The 22450-nt window shown below is 38.4% G+C and overlaps 1 protein-coding gene across 1 annotated transcript in view; it reads right to left on the bottom strand.

The window, feature by feature from the left end:
- Positions 1–22450, bottom strand: part of kis (chromodomain helicase DNA binding protein kismet) — a 1089809-nt gene that overhangs the window by 151329 nt on the left and 916030 nt on the right. The window contains 2 exon segments of the mRNA XM_090383876.1: positions 2758–3551; positions 5435–5501. Of these exon segments, the coding sequence (XP_090240002.1) occupies positions 2758–3551; positions 5435–5501 (861 nt within the window).

Raw genomic sequence — 22450 nt, 5'->3', positions numbered from 1 at the left:
CAAACTTGGACATTAAACTTGATATCCCATCATCAATATCATTCATAAACACCGAAAACAACAACGGACCCAACACTGAACCCTGAGGAACTCCACTAATAACTTTAGTCCACGTTGAGCAGTGTCCATTGATTACCACTCTCTGTCTTCTGCCACTCAACCATCCCCTTATCCATAGCAGCAATTTGCCTCCAATGCCATACTGCTCCAATTTGTGCAGCAGTCTTCCATGTGCAACAGTATCAAAAGCCTTTCTAAGATCCAAATATATAATATCAAAGTTATTCCCTGCATCCAGTTCTTTTGTGACTACATCATAGTATCCAATCAAATTGGTCAGGCAAGACCTGCCCTTAAAAAAACCATGCTGCGTCTGAGCTATAACTGAATTCTTGTCTAGATGATCCTGCAGTGCTTCTTTAACCAGTGCCTCCATTAATTTACCTGGAACAGAAGTTAAACTAACAGGTCTATAATTACTTGTGTCAGCCTTTGATCCTCCTTTGTGAATTGGGGTTACATTTGCACATCTCCAGTCTATGGGTACCTCCCCTGAGTCCAAAGAAGCTCTCATAATTATGGCTAGGGATTTGCTTACTTCCTTTGCTGCCTCCTTTAATATAACTGGATAGATACCATCCACCCCAGGTGCCTTTTTTATGTTTATCCTCAACAATCTCTCCTCCACTTTCCTCTCAGTTATTACAAAATCATCCAGCTCACTGCCAATGTTTACTTTACCTACATCATTCTCCTTCCTGAATAACTCCTCATGCGTGAATGTAGATGCAAAATACTCGTTTAGATTGTTAGCCACCTGAGCAGGATCCTCAACTGTTGAACCATCAATATCCAGTGGACCAATCTGATTCATCCCTTTCCTTCTTGAATTTAAATATGTAAAGAAATCTTTTCTGTTTTTCTTTGCATCCTTTGCCAAGGATTTTTCATAGTCTGCCTTTGCCTGCCTAATCTCCTTTGTGACTGGGTTACAGACAGACCAACTTATATCTATCATAGGCTTCCATGTCAGCCATTAATTTGTATGTATCCCATGCATTTTTCTTCTCTGCCACATGTCTCATTAGTTCATCTGACAACCATTTAGGCCTAAACCTTGAACAATATTTCTTAGTTGGTATGTAAAGCCTGGTATCCTCCAAGATTAGTTCCTTGAATGCTTCCCATTTTGAGTTAGCTGTTGGTAACATCATCAGTTGGTCCCACTGTATAGAATTTAAATACTGTCTCAGACCATCATCGTCGCCTTTACGAAAACAAAAACCCTTCCCTTTACCTCTGATGGTAGTTACCTCCTTGAGTAAATCCCACTTCAACACACTGTGGTCACTGCCACCTAGTGTTCATTTATCTGCAGATTCTTAATGCATGAAGAATCACTACTGATAATCAGATCAAGAGTATTGCTCCCTCTTGTTGCCTCACGAATGCTGATGTAGAAAACAATCATCCAATAAATCCACAAAAGCCTTGCTAGTGTGCGAGTGACCAACCCACAAATTCTAGTCAATATCTGGGAAATTAAAATCCTCCATTATAAGACTCTCTGATTTACTGGCCCACTATTTCCCTGTACAATATCTTATTATACTCATCAGAGTCATTAGGCCTATAGCACACTCCTACTCTCAATTTTGATTTCCCTATGCTTATGTCACACCAAACTGACTCGACACTGCCCTGTCCATCGATGTCGACTGGCTTCACTTCCTTGGACTTTTATGTGTTTCTTAATTAATAGCATAACCCCTCCTCCCCTCCTGTCCTGTCTATCCTTTCTATACACATTGTATTCCCCCAATTCCAGTTCCGCATTACTTATATCTGTGTGACACCATGTCTCTGATATCCCAACAATATCTGCCTTTGATGTTTTGAGCAATACCTCAAATTCATCAAATTGATTTACCAAACTCCTAGCATTGGTGTACACGCAGGTATACATGCACCTGTTTCTATTCTTAGCTACCCTAACACAACCCATGTGTTTTCTTGTATCGCAATGACTCCCAGCAGTCTCTGAAATATCCTGCATCTTGTTTTTCAGGCTTCTGCTCATTTCAATAGAAGCAGTGCAAGAATCACTTCCACCTCTGCCAGTGGCTACTGTTAATCTATTAGTCCTTGTATCCCCCCCAACTAGCAGTTTTCCGACCCACCTAACACTGCCTCGACAGCATCAGCAAAAATTCTTGCACCGTTTCTATTTAAGTGTATCCCATCCCTGTAGAAGCAATCTCTCCTGTTAACAAGTACAGTCCAGGCTGAAAAAAATTCTACTACTGAAAAAATTCTAGAGTTTACAGCTATGGCATAGGAATCAGAAAACATTTTGACATAACAAGGTCTCCCATTCAGAGATCAAAACTATTAGTCATGCAAAGACAAAAGATTCTTGGTTCAGTCAACTGCAACAACTGATACCTAGTTCTGATTACTTATTCATTTGTTCTATAAGTAGAACATTCAGATTCCTCTATTGTTTCCAAAGTCCATTAAAATATTTAAAAAAATGTCATTTAAAGTGAAGTTTAACTACTTTATTTAAAAAATGAAACTACATTATTACCCAACGCGAAACATGGGAGGGACCACTTGTATGTTATTTTTTAAAGTATATATATATTATTTGCTAAATTAAAAAAAATAATGATCACTTGTGGTCTACTGGAGCTTATTCAAAATATACCGCATTAAATGTACAGAAAATTAAATTACAGCAATATAAGACCATACCTTTTTCTTTTTTAAACGGGATTCCTCATCAACAGTTGATTTTTCCTGCAACCTTTGACTTTCTTCCGGTTCATTCAATTCTGACTGTTTTTCTGGGTAATCCTGCAGCATATGATATAATGAATGTTCACTTTGCTGCTTCTGTTGCCGCTGCTCTTCTAAAATTTGCTGCTGTTTTCTTGCTTGAAGGTTCAGAGCTAATGCATCAATACGACTTCCACCACTTGAAAGCCACTTTCCTCTTCCTCGACCGCGGCCTCTACTCTTAGAGTTACTATTTACAGAACTGCCACTTTTCTGATTTGCATGCTGACTACTTCGACTAAGTTGATTTGAATGATATGGAGGAAGACCAAATGGGGCAGATGTTGAGCTTAAGTCCATTGGAGAGGAAGGTGAACCAGTTGGCTCTGAACTAGATTCAGGAACACTAGGTGTGAATGTTAAATTTGATGTAGTGCTCATTTTTACCCGTAGATCTAATGTTCCCAAAGTAGTTAAGCGAGGAGCAGCAGAATTTTGATGAGCTGGAGGTGGAGCACTAGGTGATGAACTTGAAGCAGCAGAGACAGAAGTTAGTGCTGATGATGACGATGTTGCTACTGCTGTAGTTGTAACAGTTGTAGTAGTAACTGATACTGATGTGAGTAATGTTTGCTTGTCTTCATTTTCTTCCCATGGTTTAGCTCTGAGCAGAGAGGAGGAGGATGTTGTAGTTGTTGGTGTTAAAAACTGCTGTACTTGTTGTAGTTGCTGTTGCTGCATATTATGAGAAAGAAGTGCTCGAAGTTTAGCTGAGGAAAAAAAAGGGGAGAAATAAATCAAAGTTTAAAGGAGATTAACTTCACACAGAGAGAGAGAGAGAGAGAGAGAGAGAGAGAGAGAGAGAGAGAGAGAGAGAAATCGATCATAATAAATAATAATTTGATTATAAAAAAATCACCAAGTGGTGTGAAAGGTTAGCTCTGTTAGTAGTAATAAACGAGAAAAAAAAGAGAAAGGTAATTTCCTCTTCAACACTCTAGTATACTGTTTGTATAACTTAGAGTTACTTCTTATTATGAATGGAGAGAATGGGGTATCAAACTAACTAATATATGTACTTGAGTAAGCAAGCTATAGATTACTTTTAAATGCATGATCACAGAAAGTTGCTTAGTGCTTGTGGCCATCTAATCCTTGCAGCTGATTGTAACTGAAGGGTTCCCTTCGGTTACAATTAACAACTCCCATTTGGAGCAACACTTTTGGATGTATTAAGGGTTGTGGGCAAGAGGTTGTTTCTAGAAGTAAATCTCCCGTGACTGTAATCTTTTTTCTTGCCTATTTCAAAATAGTGACCTATCATCATTTTCTAAATATTTTCATACTGTATATGTACTTTTCTTGCATAATTAGGATGGTAGGACATTCAGGTAAATGTTTGTCCTTTTTCAAGGGCTCAGGATGATTTACACTTTGCTCATTTTTGTACCAGTCTATGGTTTTTGCACTCGAAGTCCCTAATAGCAGATATGTTTAATTTTTCATTTTGGTAACTTCTGGCCCTAGAGAGTTATCTTTTTTGATAATGTTACAGGGCCCAACTATGGTGAGGCAGGAGCAGTGCCACTTGGTGTCTAAGCATAGATCTATAATCGTTAGCAGAACTAATTTAAAACAAAGAAAAAAGGTTCTTGCCTTTTTGTAAACTCTCTTCATAGTACTTTTAAGAAAGTAAAACTACTTAAAAAAAAAAAAAAAAAAAACAGGGGAAACCATCAGTCAGTAGAATGAATGATACTGGAATAAGTTCCAATATCATTCATTCTGCAATATTGTTCCAAGAATAAACATGAATGATATTAGAATAAGTTCCTTGTTGGCATGACTACAGCATTCCAGATATTCTCTTAACTCATAACTCTCTTTGCTTTCAGTGCCCTTCAAGTTATTTCAGCTATTTATTTTTCCGAGACACTCAGACGTACCATTCAACACAGTAGATGTCAAGTTTTGAGGACTGTAACTTCAAGACCCCAATTGAGATGAATTGAGTAGTTTTTCAAAAAGTTCTAAGCCAGTGGTTTTCACTAAAATATGCTTAAGTTTATTTGTTCTTCTGACTTTTGGCAGAATTTGTATTGGGAGATCTCAGATCAGCGTGGCAGCTGGATTCGTGCACTGGAGCATGATTTCCCCCCTCCACAGGTTTCTGGCTGTACCAGAGAGAGGCAGGCAAAATGCCAAAAGAATAGCCAAGCAGTATGAAAGTTGGAAAGTCTGCTTATTGCAAAGGCTTTGCTTCAACTGAAAAATGAAATGGGAGAAAGTTTTAAACAAAATCTATAATCTGTAGGAAACAACATGAAATGCTTTATTAATCACCTTTTTTGAAAATCATCTAGCCACTAATTTGTTTAGCACTTGGGATCAGCTGACACATGTTATTAATTTAAAGCAAAAAAAATAAAAATAGTTTTCAGTTTCCTGAATATTTTTATAAATACATAACTTCTGCTAAAATGGGTAAAACAGATTTATTATACAATAATGGTAAGAGGTCTGCATGTTAATTAAAAATAAGATTCTCAATCAACTAATGGGGAAAAACAAGATTTCTTAAGATCGAAGTGGAGGGAATGATCAAATATGAATGTAAATGCAGAATGCAACATTACAAACTACTAAAGCATACCTCTTTCAGCTTCAATTTCAAATCTCCTCCTCCGTCTTCGTCTTCTATGTAGTTTTAATCCTTCACCCTGCAACCATGTAATGCAAAGCTATACATATCAAAATATGTTTACATATATAAATTTAATTTCAGTGTAGTTAATTATTAAAAAAAAAAAAAAAAAATTATGTAACCCCCCAAACAAGAACAGTATCAAACCTATAGTTCTTAGTATTGTGCATAGGTTATTATTATTATTAGATACATGGTGCAAGGAAACCTGAGGCTTATGCTGCACCAGCCAAAAAAAAAAAACAAAAAAAAAAAAATTCCTTGAGTTACCCTCAGAGAAAGAGAGTCAAAAGTAGAAGGGAATCACCAAGAAAGAGAAGAATGATGATATCCAGCTCAGGACCCTGGGTGTGCCAAGCCATCAGATGTGAGCCCCTGGGGCTAAATTCTGAAGGAGATTAGGAGAGGGGAGGGTGTAAACTTTGCTCTGGAGACTAAAGACGGATTCAAGCCTCTAATAAGCAAAGTGGTGGCATTTGACCTGTTGATGAGAGTCATCTTCCTCCTAGTATAAGTATTACATTATTAGTGTTATATTATATTAGTACTAGTAGTAATGTGCATGGGTTGAAGGAAATGGGTTGGTGGGAGGGGATGTTGGAAACTTTGATCCTGAGACTAAACACGAGTTTCATCACTTCAAGTCTCTAATAAACACAGCAACAGTTGATGAGAGCCATCTACCACTTAGTGTTAGTACACTACATAAGTACTAATTAGAAAAAAATATTAAAAAGTAAGTACTATCAGCCTATTTTAAACTAGGTAGCTGAGACTTGGAGAACAATCAAAGTGATCAATATTAGAATTTCATAAGCAGAAATATGTGCATATGTGTAATTTTGAAATTTAGTTTTTAACAATTTTATCAACTTGAAATACCAAATAATTAATGTTTATACTTTATACAATTTTTTTTTTTTAAGCAGAATTAATAAGTTTCTACATATTTTTGCTTCTACATATAAGATTATAAGATAGAAGCAGAAATGTGAGTGTGAAATTTAATTTATCAATTTTGCACCCTTAAGAATTTTATAAACTGGAAAATGTAAAGCAATACCCTCATGCTTATTTTAGGTTTGTGAGGTTTTTCCTTATTTTGAGTAGAACTAATAAATGTTTTAATTGAAAATGACAATAGTAAAAAAACAATATTTATAAATTTAAAATTTTTAATTAAAAATAAAAACTTATATAAGAACCAATGCAATCCATTCACAAAATGTCAAATATTGGTAAACGCAATAAGAACTTTAAAAAATCTAAATGATTTTCTAGAAGGGAAAAAACCTAGTTGGGGGGCTGTCAGGTGCTTTTTTTTTTTTTTTTTTTGTTACTATTCAGGGTGAACCCTGCTGCCCAATTAATGATTAAAATCTTAAATATTTTCTATCTTCCTAAATGTACACACACACACACACACACACACACACACACTTTTACTTCAATGGTTTTGAAGAAAATTTTATAGTACAGTAGATTCTCGATTTTCCGGTTAATCCAAAAAGTCCCAGATGTAAGTAAGAGACACATTCCAGGACTTCTTAAGGACGTAAAGAACTCGTATTTTCTGTAAAGAACTTCACAGGGTTAAGGCAAAAACTCACTATTATCAACCCGTGTGAGCTCACATTTTGCTAAAGCACATTTCTGGAGGTCACTACCATAAAAACAATAAAAACAATTTGCACTTTACATGTTATTGGGCTTTTCTGTTCATGCATCTGATTATAAACAGGTAGTAAACTTGATCTTATTGCATTTGCAAAAATACCGATAGCTGGAATTCTGTGGGTTTTTATGTTATTATGGTGAAATGTGTGTCCCCTTCACTGAAATCTTCAGTCATATAAAAAAAAGACCCATAAATAAATTGTAAGAATCTTCTCTTCTTTCCTATTTTGTTGCTTGTTACTCCTTATCTCACTTGTGCAATTTGTGCATGCCATGATTGCTGTTATTGATTGCTTATTTTATTTATTTTTTTTTTTGTTCATTTTAAATATTACAATCCTAAAAAAAAAAAAAAAAAAAAAGTGAAAAAAAAAAAAAAAATTACGTAAATCAGTAGTTGCATAAGTCAGGGACTTACTGTATCGAAAAATGTTCAGCAACCTACATAAAAAAATATGATGATTGATAGAAAAACGAGAAAACTTACCTTGCACTCCTCTCGTGTCCAATACGATGCTTCTCTTTATTTTTTTGCAATGTCAATTTTAAGTCTATAGCTTTCCTATATTTTTTATGATGTTGCGTATGGTTTGGTCACCAACATTATAATGGTTCATTAGAGACTTAACAGATGCACCATTTTCAAACTTTTGAATAATTTCAAGTTTTTGTTTAACTGAAAGCAAAACTCTTTTGCTTTAACATCATTTTCGCGATTTCTAAACAAAAAAAAAAAAAAAAAATTTTTTTTTTTTTTTTTTACTATAAAAAAAATTTCAATGTCCCTGACATAAATAATGAAACAAAATTTGTCTTTTTGTGGTGCAATGGAACACAATCGTCGCAATGCACTAAAACAAACTAAACATTTGTTCTCTTTTTTTTGAGTGGCAGGTGTGAAGACAGTGGGGTGCAAGTACACCAACTCCAAATGACGACTTATAATGCCACTTGTCACTTATTTATGACTTGCAAAACATCTGCTTATGCCTATTCTAGTTATTACTTGAATTTTATGATTTCTGGTTAAATTTTTTTTTTTTTAATTGGGAATCTTGAAGTGTCCCAGTTAATCCAATCCTGGTAAATCGAGAGTCTGCTGTATTTGCAGAGTAATTAATTGCAAATGAAAACCTTTTGTGTGGTATGGTATGCTACGCTACTATTCTTAAAACTATTTTTCCTGAAGCATGGCATAGAACCAGACAGGTGCTAACACTATGACTTTTTAAATTGTGTATTTATTTCTAGCACTGTCACCTGTTTTTACTCTCCCATCAGTTCTACAAACATGTACAGCCTTCATGAGTTATTCTTGAATGATTTATTGTTTTCACATAATAAACACGAACCGCAATATTCACAGATAAAAAGATAGCAATATGAGTAATATTCAAATTTTGCATGCTTTACGACAACCCAAATCTAAAACAAATTTGAAAATGGGGGAGACTTACAGCAGTCTCCCATTCATATTTTGAGTCTGACTTTTTTTTTCAATTTAACAGAATTAATAAGTTTTGTTTTTTCTCTAAATAAGAGGTATAAAAAAACAGAATTTTTAAATTAAAAATAACAAATTACAGTGCTCAATATGCAGCTAAACCATGGCTGTGTATAAAGGGATATTCACCTTATCCCTGCTAGCAAACTTTCTATATATCATTGACAAAACCCCCCAGGTCTTTTTCATTTTCCACCACCCAGAGTGTAGTATCACATTGTTCATAAGTTGCTCTCAGATAACTGCTACTCATGCAGTACCTTGCATTTGTCAATGTTAAACTTCAACTGCCATTTCTCAGCCCATAGACCTAATTTTTCTAGATAGTGTTGCAGTAGCTCACCTTGATTACTGTCATTAAGCCCAATGTACCTTCACCAATATCATTAAGAAATATTGAAAATAACAATGAGCCCAGCACTGAATCCTGGGAAACTCCACTAATAATATTAGTCCATGAAAAGCAGTGCCCAGTGATAACCACTCTCTGTCTTCTTCCACGGAAACATCCTTTTATCTATTGGGCCAGTGCTCTGAGCTATCCAGCTCAGCTTTCAACACTCATGTCCTCAAACCAGTCCATCACAATGCAAGCAGTACAACATGGAGCAATGACCTACTGATACAGGTATAGACCGTCCCTGACTTGCTCCCACAACACAAGTAATGCATTTATTGTTCAGAACATCTAAACAGATGTTCTGAACAATAAATGGTGGTGTTGTCCAAAACAACCAATGGTCCCAGAACAAACCATGAAAATCAGCCGCACACCATCATTCTGCCTCTGCGAAACTTCATTGTTGGGATAGTCCGATAGGTAACCTTCTCCAGGTATCCTTAGTCTCAGGTCCAAGATTGGCGGGCCTCACGCCAAGCAAGACAGCATATGGCTGAGTGATTAGTGCTTGTCAACAGCTGCACGATCTTGGTAACCCATAGCATGATTTATCCGCTGCACTGCACTGTACTGGTGCTAACATGTGTCCTGATCATCTCATTGAGGGATTGTGTGTGCTGTGACAATGTCAACCTGAATTCAAAGGGGACAGTTCTTCGCAAGCCTCTACTGTCACATTACTTCAGCTTTGGAAGTTTTCTGGGTTGTTTTGCAACAGTTGCACCAGTTTGCTTCCATTTCCAGGTTACATCACCAATTAGGGATCTTCAGTGACGCTAATATGTCATGTACAAACTGACTGCTTATCTGCACCCTATTATCATTCTATGATGGAAGACTGTCAGTTTCATTGATCACATGAGCATATTGCATTCACAATAGTATTACTGTGTCCTCCAAAACTTATTCATAGTTTTTGTGCTTGGATAGGATGTTACCATAGTGTTTGGGTAGGATGTTGCCAACTTTCAAAGTAGGAGTGATTTAGGTTGCATACCAAGGCTGGAGGTTCAGTTTAAAGTGAAGGAGTTTGTTGCTGTCTTGATTTTGCCAGTGATTTATACTTTGACTTCCTACAATAATTTTGTAGTCAGTGAAAGAAAATTTAAAAGAGACACCAACTGATTCCATAGTGAATTTGGCTGCATGGTCAGGATTCTCATTGCCAGCTATGCCAACATGGCTAGGGACCGAACAAAAAATTTAAATTTCATTTTATTTACATCAATCAGCAAGTTCTGAAAATAATAAAGTAGGTAATTGTGATGTTTCCTTGGTTGCTGTAAAGTGAGAATGGCACAGAGAGTCTGTGAACATGACACTAGTGCAATTTTAGATATTTTAAGGTTGTGATGCATGCAGTTCAACAGTAAAACTGCTGCAATCAAAAGGTAATGATTGGAGATTATGGAGGATGGAAGAACAATGGCAATATGAACATGATGGTCAGTTTTGGAGTCATCTGAGCATAAGATTCATATTTTGCAATTAGTGATTTATGAAGTTGTTTTATATTCTGTTGAGACAGAGTTGTTTTTTTCCCATTCTCAAAGAAATAAATCATATACTGGGATAGAAAGCCCATGAAAGAGCAGTGAAACTAATGATGGCTATTTTAAAAAGATCTAGCTGCTGATTATCAAGTAATGAATTAATCAGCAAAAACATATACCAGTTGGCTGATTCACTGATGGATAAACAACATACATGTTCTGCTAATCTGGATTAAATAGTTGCCTCCAAGCTGAAGCTGGATACATGTTGACATTTGATTCTCATAATATAATTTAGTAGTGAGAGAGAAAGAGCGAGTTATGAGCTTCAGTGTATAGGAAATGTGTGGTAGACTCTAAGAGTAATATAGGCGCCTCCATAGCCAGGTGGGCAGGAGCAGCAGTGTGTAGCACATGCTTCTTGATTAGACCGGGGTTCGAGCCCATGACCACCAAATACGGAGGATGCGGAAAGGTCAGGGAAGGCCCACCGCATATCCCCGGAGCAATATGGCCTTAGTTCCTAATGCTCCTTAAAACCAAATAACAAAAAACAAACCAAGAGTAATACACACATCTGTGATGAATAGGGTCTAACCACCTTAAGGTGCAGGGTTTAGCAGAGTTGTAAATTGGAGATCTGTAACCTAATAGTGATATTACTGCAGCATGATGTAAATGAAGGGGATGGCAGTTAGCACTCCACGCCATAGCTAATAATACTTTCAAGACATTTAATTTCTTGACACAGATGACAATGACCTGTTTGAAATAGCCAAGAAAGGTCAATTTTCATCTAAGATTAAGAGAAGAAATTGGATAGTAGACACATCTGGTATGATGTGGTTGTAAAGTTGTAATCAAAGCTGTAAAAACAGCCAAAGTTGTAATCCTGTTAAGAGCACCTTGAAGTTGTCTCTCAAGCATCCTCACGTTTTGAGAGTGGCAAGATATGCTAAAGTCATTTATGTATAAAATAGAAAAACAGTGGTTGGAACAGACTGAGTTGATTTTTATAATGATGAGGGTGGTACTTAAAAGTGAGCCCTGTGGAACATCTTCTTGGATGAAGTTACAACAAAGGAAAGACTGATGCTTCAGAAAGTTCTGAGTAAACTTTGGGAGATTACTCCTTAGGCCTTATGTATATAGATAGTGCAGAATTTCATGTCAAGCTGTGTCTAAAGCTTTCTTAATGTCTAAATGAATTGTACATAAATGTTCCTTTCTTAATAATGCATTATGAATTTGGGTGTCTGTTTGAATCAAGAGGTCTAAAGCTGATCAATCATTATGAAATACACATTGTGATGAGTTGATAAGCTTGTACTTGATCAGCATACAGGTGAGATGAAAATTTGCCATTTTTCCATTATTTTTCCTATACAAATGGTGAGGACAACAGGCTGATAGTGACATGGATTCACTGAGTCTTTGACAGGTTTTAATAACGATGCAATATATGCATGGCACCCAGGTATCAGGAAAAGTATTTTCTATAAAAATCCAGTTATACTTAAGGAGTAAAATATGATATGACTCTTCACTGAGCTCTTTTTAAATATAATAATGAATTTCAATCAGGTCCATCAGAACTAGGCCTTGAACTGCCAAGAGAAAGCTGTAATTTAATCATTGTGAAGGGACAGCTGTAAGATAGGGATTGATGTCAAAATTTAGGGTCTGTTTTTTAGCATGGGACTTTAATTTCTAGAAGGCTGGTGGGTAAAAGGATATGGCAGAGGTTTGAGTTAACAACACTCCGAAAGTGTTGGCTATGCTTTAATTATGGGAAACTAATTCCAGTTCACATTCAGTATAGACAGATGTGAAGGATGATATTTATTATCCATTTCATCAATATTTTTCCAAATAGTTTGTGTTTCAGTGGACCTGGTAATAGTAGAAGCAACACATTCCCATGAATCTCTTTTGCTTGATTTCAAAATGCATCTGGCATTAGCTCTGGCTTTCTTAAACTGCACTAGATTTTGCATCAGTAGAATTCTTGCAAAAGTTATTCCAGGCTTTATTTTTTCTCATTTGGGTTGGTTGCATTTGTTGCTCTGCCAGAGTTTTGAGCATATTCAATGACTTGTGGCATTGTTATTTCAATGGCCTGTAATATTTTATTTGTTATATAAGTTACAACAGCATTAACTGATACATCTGATACAACTGCTTTGTCTAGACTTGTTAGATACCTACGTTTTTCCAAATGGAACTTTACTTTTGCAAAGTTTCATTTAACTGTATGATTAGGACAGGTGGTACGTTTGGTCTATATGACAGATTATTGGGTAGGGGGTCACTACCTAGAAGACTATGGTGAACAGGCCAGTTCAACAGTGGAAGAACTGGTGAGCATATGAAGAGATTGATTGCTGAACTTGAACAGGAAACATGTGAAAATAAGTGGACAATCCAGTATTCCATAGCATCATACTATGGAATACTCAAGGCATCAGACCACGCCTTGAGTACTGCATACAGGTCTGAAGGCCTCATTTTAGGAATAATGTAGCTTTGGTTGAGCGTGTACAGTTGTTGTTGTTGTGGTGTTTTCTGGCGCAAGAGCTACTTAGGCCAATATTGCACCTCCCAAATTAATTGAGTTACTTATGATAACTGCACGGTGAGCAGTTAGAAACGGTCACACAATCAACCAAACCAGTCATGTACCTTTTCTAATTACCTGGGTGAATCAAATGTAGACATCTCTCTGGCCACAGCCAGTATTGCTCCTTATATTACTGACTGGCACGTCGAAACTGACCTAACAACAAGTGACCATCGCTCTATTGTCTTCCTGCTGGGATCAACTCTTCCTCCTCAACAACCTCTTCGTAATCTCATATATTACTCTCTTAGAAACATAAAATGGGAACGTTTTAATCGTTCCGTTCTCTCTCTCACTTGCCTGAAGACAACCTAGAAAATTTTAATTCTCTTACCACCGAACTAGCACTGCAGATTCAAAACATTATCATCACTGCAATTCGGAAATCTACGCATAAAAAGAAACTAAAAACTAACTGCACACCTTGGTGGAATAACGAACTTTCCTCTACTTGGAAACTTGTACATAAAGCCAGAAGAAATTTTCAGCGCAAGCGGCGTACTTGGCCTCAAGAAGAAGTCAACAGATTACACGAAGAATACAAAACTCTCAAAAGAAAATACGTAAAATTGATTTATGAAAGCAAATTGCAATCCTGGCACAATTTTGTCCGTACGTCTGGGAATAATAATCCTTGGGGCATCATCTATAAAATTGCTAAAAATAAAATGATCTTGGGTGACATTTTTAACTCAATTACCTCCAACAGTATGGAAACTATTACACTAACAGATTCCATAAATGCCATCTTGGACCAACTGCTGCATAATGATGATCTCACTATTGACACTTCACACCATCTATCTATTCGAGATTTAAACCAAAAATACCTTCCTTTAGAAGAAACAAGTCCACTGACTGCAGAAGAACTTACTTCAATCTTGAATAAAATTCAGTCAAACAAATGTCCTGGCGATGACCTGATTGACAATATATTTATCAAACACTTTTATGACCTAAGGCCCAAAGTTCTACTTAAATTATTTAACAACTGCTTAAATACTGGAACGTTTTCCAAACCATGGAAACACGCCATTCTTAAGATTTTACATAAACCTGGTAAGCCACTAGATAATGCCAGATCCTACTGCCCCATAGTCTTGCTCTCTCACCTGGGAAAAGTGTTAGAGAGATTAATCGCCAATAAAATAACCACACTGCAGGGAGCCACAAGCTCCACATCCTCTCTTCAATACAGATTTAGGCAAGGGCTTGGATGCGAAGACGCCTTATTAGAACTCCACCACCTCATTGACTGCTCCACTTCCAAGTAAGTTATGGCAACCTTTATCGATTTTGAGGGTGCTTTTGATACTTTATGGTGGGAGAGTGCCCTCAGTAGCCTCCGTTACAATCACTGCTCTCTTCAGCTTTACAAACTTGTTAGAAACTACTTTGCTGATCGCACCGTCACCGTCATCACTAAAAGCACGAAGATTAACAGATCTGTCTCCCGTGGTTGCCCCCAAGGATCAATTTTGGGTCCCTTGATTTGGAACCTAGTTCTCGATGATTGGCTGCTTAGGACGACTGAATTTCAAAATGTGCAACAACTTGCGTATGCAGATGACATTATCATTTTAGTGAATGGAAACTCAAGATCTGAATTAGAACTCTATGCCAATAAAGTACTCTTTGAACTATTGTCCTGGTCCTCTAAGAACAAATTAAAATTATCCCCAACAAAATTGAAGATCATGATTGTAAACACAAATTAGACTATCGCAGACCACCAGTTGTAAAACTTGACAAGAAATCACTTCCACTTGTCCGAAGCACCAACTTTTTAGGAGTCATCATCGACGACCGCTTTTCCTTTACTGAGCATATTCAACGTCTGTCCGTCAAAGTTATGAGTTTTACCGCAATGCTGCTCCAAATTACCAGACAAGACTGGGCACTGAACACTAAAACCCTACATCTATTTTATAATGCTGCCATAATCCCAATTACAACCTATGCTGCCAGCCTTTGGTTTAGACGTACTGCACTCAAAACAGTACAAACCAAGTTATCCACTATTCAACGTTGTTTTCTCCTTAGCCTACTTCACGTTTGCCGAACAGTATCAACTCCAGCATTACAGACTCTTGCAGGCACCATACCACTTGACTTGCATGTTGTGTTTAGAGGGCTTTGCTTTCACATCCGCAAAGGCATTTCTACGGAATTTCAGGGAATCATTGTTAACCCTCAGGCTGATCCCAAAACTAAGCGAACCAGATGCTGGAATTTGTTAGGGAACACCTGGCAGAATACATGGAATTCTACCGAAAAAGGAGCTATTACCAAAAACTTCATTCCCGACGTAACTGCACTACTTTCATCATCCACCAGAAAATGGTTTTCACCCTCACTGTTTACCTCTTACATACTAACTGGTCATGGTTCGCTTAACGCAAACTCTACCAATTCAGACTTTCTAATACAGTCTCCTGGAGATGTGGGCTACCGAAAGACTCTCCTCACGTACTTTTTGAATGCTCCATCTACGAGGATCTAAGATCGGCTCTTAAGGCAACAGTACCAAACTTGTGTCCCGGAGGTGAGAAGATACTCATTTCTGTCAACAATTTCCAGGCCCTTCAAACCTTCTGCAATGCTGCTTTTAATCGCAGGAAGTCTCTCAACCTCAATGTTAATTCAAGAAATGAAATTGAAAACATATCATAAATCATAATACAATAGTGTGCTGCCTCGTCGTCCTGATGACGTCATATAAAAAATTGCTCTGGCTTTCAAGAACACGCAAAGATTTTAACAGAGGCTGCACTTCTCTGACTCATCCTTTATCAAGACTCTTCAACGAAACCTCTGCTCAGTGATACTGTCATCGACCAGAGACTTCTGACACCACTCCAGTTTAACAAAATTCAGAATTACATCAGAACTTGTTCCTGCCGATCGTGATTGAATGACATTACTACTTCTGTTTGACAATACACCTTTTTCTCTGTGGACCACTTTGGGCAGCACTACACAAAGATGTGGGCAAGAAATGGATAAAGATTTTATTTTACCTTTTTTTTTTTATATAATTTTTTATTTATTATTTTTATTTTTTTTATTTATTTATTTTATATATATATATATATATATATATATATATATATTTATATATTTACTTTGTGCTATTCTCATCCTTATTTCTTTGTCTTCTGCTGTCCTGTCTCCTGGGAATGTGTGTGTGTGTGTGTGTGCGCTGTTGCCGGCACGGGGTTCTTTTTTTTTTTTTTTTTTTTTTTTTTGAATGGCTCCAAACCCTCTTTGGACATTCAGTGCGTGACTGTTGAGGTTGGCCATGGTTTAGACGGACACTGGGCAGGCTTTCCAGGTGATCGCCTGCCTGGTGACAAAACGGCCAGAAACAAGTAAACAACACAACAACAACACACACTGCACGAACATAATGTTACACACATTTCTGGCCTGTGCTTTGTAACCATCACAGCGTACAAAGACGGAGTTGAACTTTCGTTCAGGTGCCGTCCAACATAAGATACTATACATGTCTACATACATTTTTATTTGTTTTATATAGAAAAAGAATTCTGAGAGATTTGCTTTTTTACCTATTATGCTATTCAGAGAGAGAGGTTGCTGTAGATCTGAAATGAAACTAAAAGACATTCGTCGGGCATTGCTGAACAATTTATATTCAAGGAGTATATGTTTTACTGTAAGTGGTTGTGAGCAGTGCGCACACTGCAGAGGATTGTTTCCTGTAAGCAGATAGAGATGTGTAAGGCGAGTGTGTCCTATACGAGTTCTGGCTAAGATTACTTCTTCTTTTCTATTTTTATGAAGGCTAGAAGTCCATAATTGTGGTTCAGGTTTTATTTGGAATAGCTTGTTATTTGTTTGCATTTTCCACAGAAGTGTCCATTTTTCCATAGATGTTCTCCGTATGTTATGTCTATATTCAGGATATGGGACTAGGTCATTTGTTGAGGATATGATGGAAGGATATTTAGCAGCACTGTCTGCACATTCGTTTCCTGGAATACCACTGTGGCCAGGGATCCGTGAAAAGACAACAGTTTTCTGATGTTCATGAAGACGCATCAGCTTCTGTTTTTATGAGCTTTAATAAAGGATTTTTAGGTGGGGAAGTCCTTTTCAAAGCTAAAAGAGCACTCTGTGAATCAATATATATTATATTTTTATTTATTGACACTAGAGAGATGTTTTCCAGAGCAAGCTTAATGGCATGGGGCTCACCAGCGTAGCTGTTGCATTCGGTTGGAAGTGAAATTGAAACAGTTGTATTAGGGAAGACGGCAGCTGCACCCACTCGATTGTCAGACTTTGAACCATCAGTATAGATTTTGGTAAAGTGGGGATTCTTTTGTGAACGAGCAACATACAGTTGTTGGATGTTAATATCTGCTATAGAGCCTTTACCCCATTGTTCAAAGTATTCATCAGAAGAAAGTGTGAAGTTAGTCCACGGGGGATCCGGATCTTTTTTTTCTCTGATGATATTATCAAGCTGAATATTCCAGCTTTCTGTTAGATTCTGCAGTCTGATACCAGAAGGTCGAATTGTTCTAGGTTTATTTGCATAATGGGTTTTCAATTGAGGATTATGCAATAGCGGCCAAACCAGATGAGTAGGCAGGCTTTTAATTTTAGCTGAGTAGTTTATCAGCAACGTCTTTCTTCTGATGCTAAGTGGAGGTTCGTGAGCCTCAATATAAAGACTTTGAACTGGTGATGTTCTATATGCACCTAAGGCTATCCTAAGATTTGATTTGATTTTGGGTTTATTGGCGCAAAAACAACTAAGGCTATACTGCGCCAGGAAATGATTAAAATAACAATAAAGATAAATTCTGGTAACCTTTAAAAAGGTTACCTCGTCAAATTGTTATTTATATATATATATATAAATATATATAAAGCAGTATAAGTTTAAAAATAAATGATCCAATTTATGTATGTGTGTATATATTAATAGCTTGTAAAAACTTAAAAACTGCTGACACGTGGTCGTTGTCTGATAAAATCTGACTGAGTGTATAAGGCTCAGTCGGATGAGTAAAAGCGGTAAAATATATATTGCGAACATGGGTAAAATTAACACAATCTATTAAAATATGCTTTATTGATAAAATGGTGTCGCAAGACTCGCACATAGGAGGGTCATCCACCCCCAGCAGAAAAGAATGTGTCAGATGACTGTGTCCTATGCGGAGTCGAGCAAGAACAACTTCCTCGCTCCGATTCCTGCACAGACTAGACTGCCATGTTTCTATTACAGGCTTTATTTGATATAATATATTTGTTCTCTGTCTGTGCCATAGTTCTTGCCATTGGGAATATATCTTGTTGCATATTATTTGCCTGTAGTCTGTATAGGGGACTGACAGGCAACGATTATGAGTGGGTGTTGCTGATTTGGCTGCAGCGTCAGCCAAATCATTTCCCTTTATCCCAATGTGGCTAGGAATCCAGCAGAAGCGGATATCAAACTTGCATTCATGAAGAGAATGTCTCTTCTGCTGAACCCGACAAAGAACTGGATGAGAATTATGTCTCGTAGATAACAAAGCCTGTAATACACTCAGAGAATTGGAATATATTATTGACCTTTGGAATTGACAAGTTCGAATGTGATCCAAGGCTAGCTCTATAGCATACAGCTCTGCAGTGTATATGCTGGATTCGGGAGGAATCTGCTGAGATATTATAGTGTCCGGAAAGACAGCAGCAGATCCTACGCACGATTCAGACTTCGAGCCATCTGTGTAAACGGGCAGGAAGTCTGAGTGCTCAGCTTGGTGTGCAGAGTAGAGCTGCTGGTAGACAGATGATGAGGTCTCAGACTTTACCCATTTCTTAAGGGAAAAGTCGCACGGTGGGGGATGAGCATGCCAGGGTGGAAGAGTTTCTTTTGGTGTTTGTGCCACCTTGTCTACCATGATGTTAAACTATCTGATTAGCTCTTGGACACGAATACCAAAAGGTCGGTTGGCAGTCTGACGGGTATTGTACAAGTTTTCCCAACGTGGCTCAAAAACGGATGCCCACGTAGGATGGTCTGGCAGGGATTTCAACTTTAAAGCATAGTTTAAAGACAACTGCTTACGTCGAAGGGATAACGATGGTTCATTTGCTTCGACGTATAAGCTCTGGACAGGAGATGTTCGAAAAGCTCCAGTAGCGATACGGATAGCCTGATGGTGGACAGGGTCCAGCCATCGGAGGACATTTTCTCTAGCTGAGGAGTATACCTGGGACCCGTAGTCTAATTTGGGTCGTACAACTAAAGCTGTAGTAGGGTGCATCGATCTGCTCCCCAACGCGTTGAGGAGAGACAGCGGAGAGTATTGAGTCCCCTTGTGCATTTTGTACGAAGTTGACGAATATGTTCGAGAAAGGTCAACTTTTTATCAAACACAAGTCCCAAGAATTTTGTGTCTGACACTACTGGAATAACATTTTGTGCGAGCCTTAATTCAGGTTCAGGATGAAGATTATGCTTGCGACAAAAGTGTACGCAAACGGTCTTCTCCGGCGAGAACTTGAAGCCATTAGCAAATGCCCAGGAATTAAGGCGATCAATGGCTTTCTGCAGTTGTCTTTCAATAACCCTCATGTTGCATGACTGGCAAAATATGCTAAAGTCATCAACATAGAGGGCACAGTTTACAGTTGGAGGAAGTTGTTCTGTGATGGAATTGACTTTGATGGCAAAAAGCGTGACACTTAATACTGATCCTTGTGGTACTCCCTCCTCTTGGCTGAAGGGACGAGAGAGTGAGGATCCCACACGTACTTGGAAAGTTCGATTGGCTAAAAAGTTTTTAATAAAAAAGGGGAGTTGCCCCCAAAGCCAAGGCTATGCAGATCTTTAAAGATGCCAAATCTCCAAGTTGTGTCATACGCTTTCTCCATGTCAAAGAATACCAACACCAAGTGTTCGCGTTTTAGGAAAGCATCCCGGATGGATGCTTCCAATCTAATAAGATGGTCCAAAGTGGACCGGTTCCTTCGGAAGCCGCACTGGATGTTGGAGAGAAGGTCATTTGATTCGAGATACCATATTAAACGAGAATTAACCATTCTCTCCAGGATTTTGCACAGACAGCTGGTCAGAGCAATAGGACGATAATTGGTGGTGACTTTTGGATCCTTTCCTGGAAAGGCAAGAACGATTGCCTTTCGCCAGGAGTCCGGAAACTGCCCTTCAATAAAGATTCTGTTATACAGAATGAGCAGACAATCCATAGATTTTGGTGAAAGATGTTTAATAATGTCATAATGGATGCCATCTGGTCCAACAGCACTTGCTTTGGAAAGAGCGAGGGCTCTTTTCAGTTCCTAAATAGTAAACTCCCCGTTGTAGGGATAGAAGCCCTTGGACTTAAAATTAAGTGCTTCTCTTTGCAGTTTATGTTTCAGGACCAGGAACTCTGGGGAGTACGAGGATGTTGCGGAGATGTTAGAGAATGTTTCCCCAAGAGCATTGGCTATTGCAGTTGGATCTGCAAAAGCGCATCCATTATAATCTAGGATTGAAGAAGGGTGGGATGTATATTGTCCCATCATTTTCCGGATTTTATCCCAGACTACCTTAGAGTTGGTAGACTGGTTAATAGATGATGTAAAATGGATCCACGATTCCTTTTGACTCTGACGACGGATGTAGCGTGCTTTGGCTCGTGCACGTTTGAAGGCTATAAGGTTGTTCGTGATAGGATATCGCCGGAATATCCCCCACGCTTTGTTTTGAGCCTTTTTTGCTGCTGTGCATTGTGAATTCCACCAAGGTTTGGGAAATGGTGGAAACCGGGCAGATGTTTTTGGAACAGCATTCGCAGCTGCTTGGACAATATTTTCTGTGATGTACTTAACTGCATCATTGATAGGCTCTTGACTGACTGTGCTAAGATCAAAATTTGCCTGATGGTGGAAGGCAGTCCAGTCAGCCTGATCAATCTTCCACCGTGGTAACCTGAAGGGAAGACATGGTCTCCCGCTGTGTAACGAGGTTATCACAGGGAAGTGATCACTTCCATATGGGTTCTCCTCCGCTTTCCAAGTGAGTGAAGGGAGTAGAGAAGGGGAGGAGATAGAGAGATCAATAGCAGAAAACGTATACGGTTAGGCATGTTGAAGAAAGTGTTTGTTCCAATATTTAGAAGGGAAAGGTCATTTTCATTTAGCATACGCTCTATGACTCTTCCCCTTCCGTTGATGTTAGCACTACCCCACAGGGTAGTATGTCCCTTCAAATCCCCGAGAAGTAAGAAAGGGGGGGGGGGCAGCTGCGTCAGTCCCAGGTGGCAAATAAATCGAGCACACAGTTAATAAAAATCCCACTGAAAGGTGAATTGCAACAGCCTCTATGCTGGTTGTAATTAGCAAGGGCTGCACTGGGGTCTGGTTACCCACAAGGATAGCCACTCCCCCATGTACAAAGCCATCCGCAATTCTATCCGTTCGAAAAACTGTGATGTTGTGCATGGTGGGATCATCATTTGCCTTTAGATATGTCTCCTGCAAGCAAAAGCAAACTGGCTCGTGCTTTTGCAGGAGGGCCTTGATGTCATCAATATTTCGCCGGAATCCACGACAATTCCATTGTAGGAATTTAGCCATTATTTTGGCTTGGTGGGTCTATCAGGCGGCTTCCGAGGTGCTGAGGGCTTACTTTTATCAGTCTTGGATTTATCTTTTTTGGGGAAGAATGGACGCTGTCCCGTGTCCATTTCCTCCTCCGCAAAGAGTTCCAAGACTGAATCTTCGGGTACCTCCTTCTGCTCGACATTCATCTTTTCTTGGGTACTAGGGGGGGGACTTCCCCTTTCTTATTCTTTTCTTTCATAATTACGTTTGTTATTTGTGGAGCATTAGGAGGTACCGATATAGGAGTGGCAGCTGATTGGTCCTTCTGTGCAGGTTTTTGGGAGCTTAAAAGATAACGTGCAATGGGAGTAAATGATTCTTTTGGAGGGACGGACATGTCCGTCTGAGTCCCAATCGAACACCTCCCTGCTACCTTCTGGGCATAGGTAGGTTTTTTGATGTTAAGAGGTTTCACTGCTTTTCTTGCCTCCTGGTACGATATGTTTAGCTCTGCCTTCAGCCGTTGAATTTCTTTTTCTTCTTTCCACCTCTGGCATGCCCTTGAATAGGCCGGATGTTCTCCCTCACAGTTAATGCAGGTGGGTTTAGTGGCTGAACATGCTGTTGTTTCGTGGTCCTTTGCACCGCACCGGGCGCATGCAAGGACTCCACGGCAGGCCATTTGAGAATGTCCATA

This window comes from Mastigoproctus giganteus, chromosome 10 (genome assembly GCF_048544385.1).
Source record: "Mastigoproctus giganteus isolate SK-2022 chromosome 10, ASM4854438v1, whole genome shotgun sequence".
NCBI classification, from domain to species: Eukaryota; Metazoa; Arthropoda; class Arachnida; order Uropygi; family Thelyphonidae; genus Mastigoproctus; species Mastigoproctus giganteus.
The sequence above is the reverse complement of the archived record's forward strand: the minus strand, read 5'-3'. Positions and strand labels throughout refer to the sequence as shown.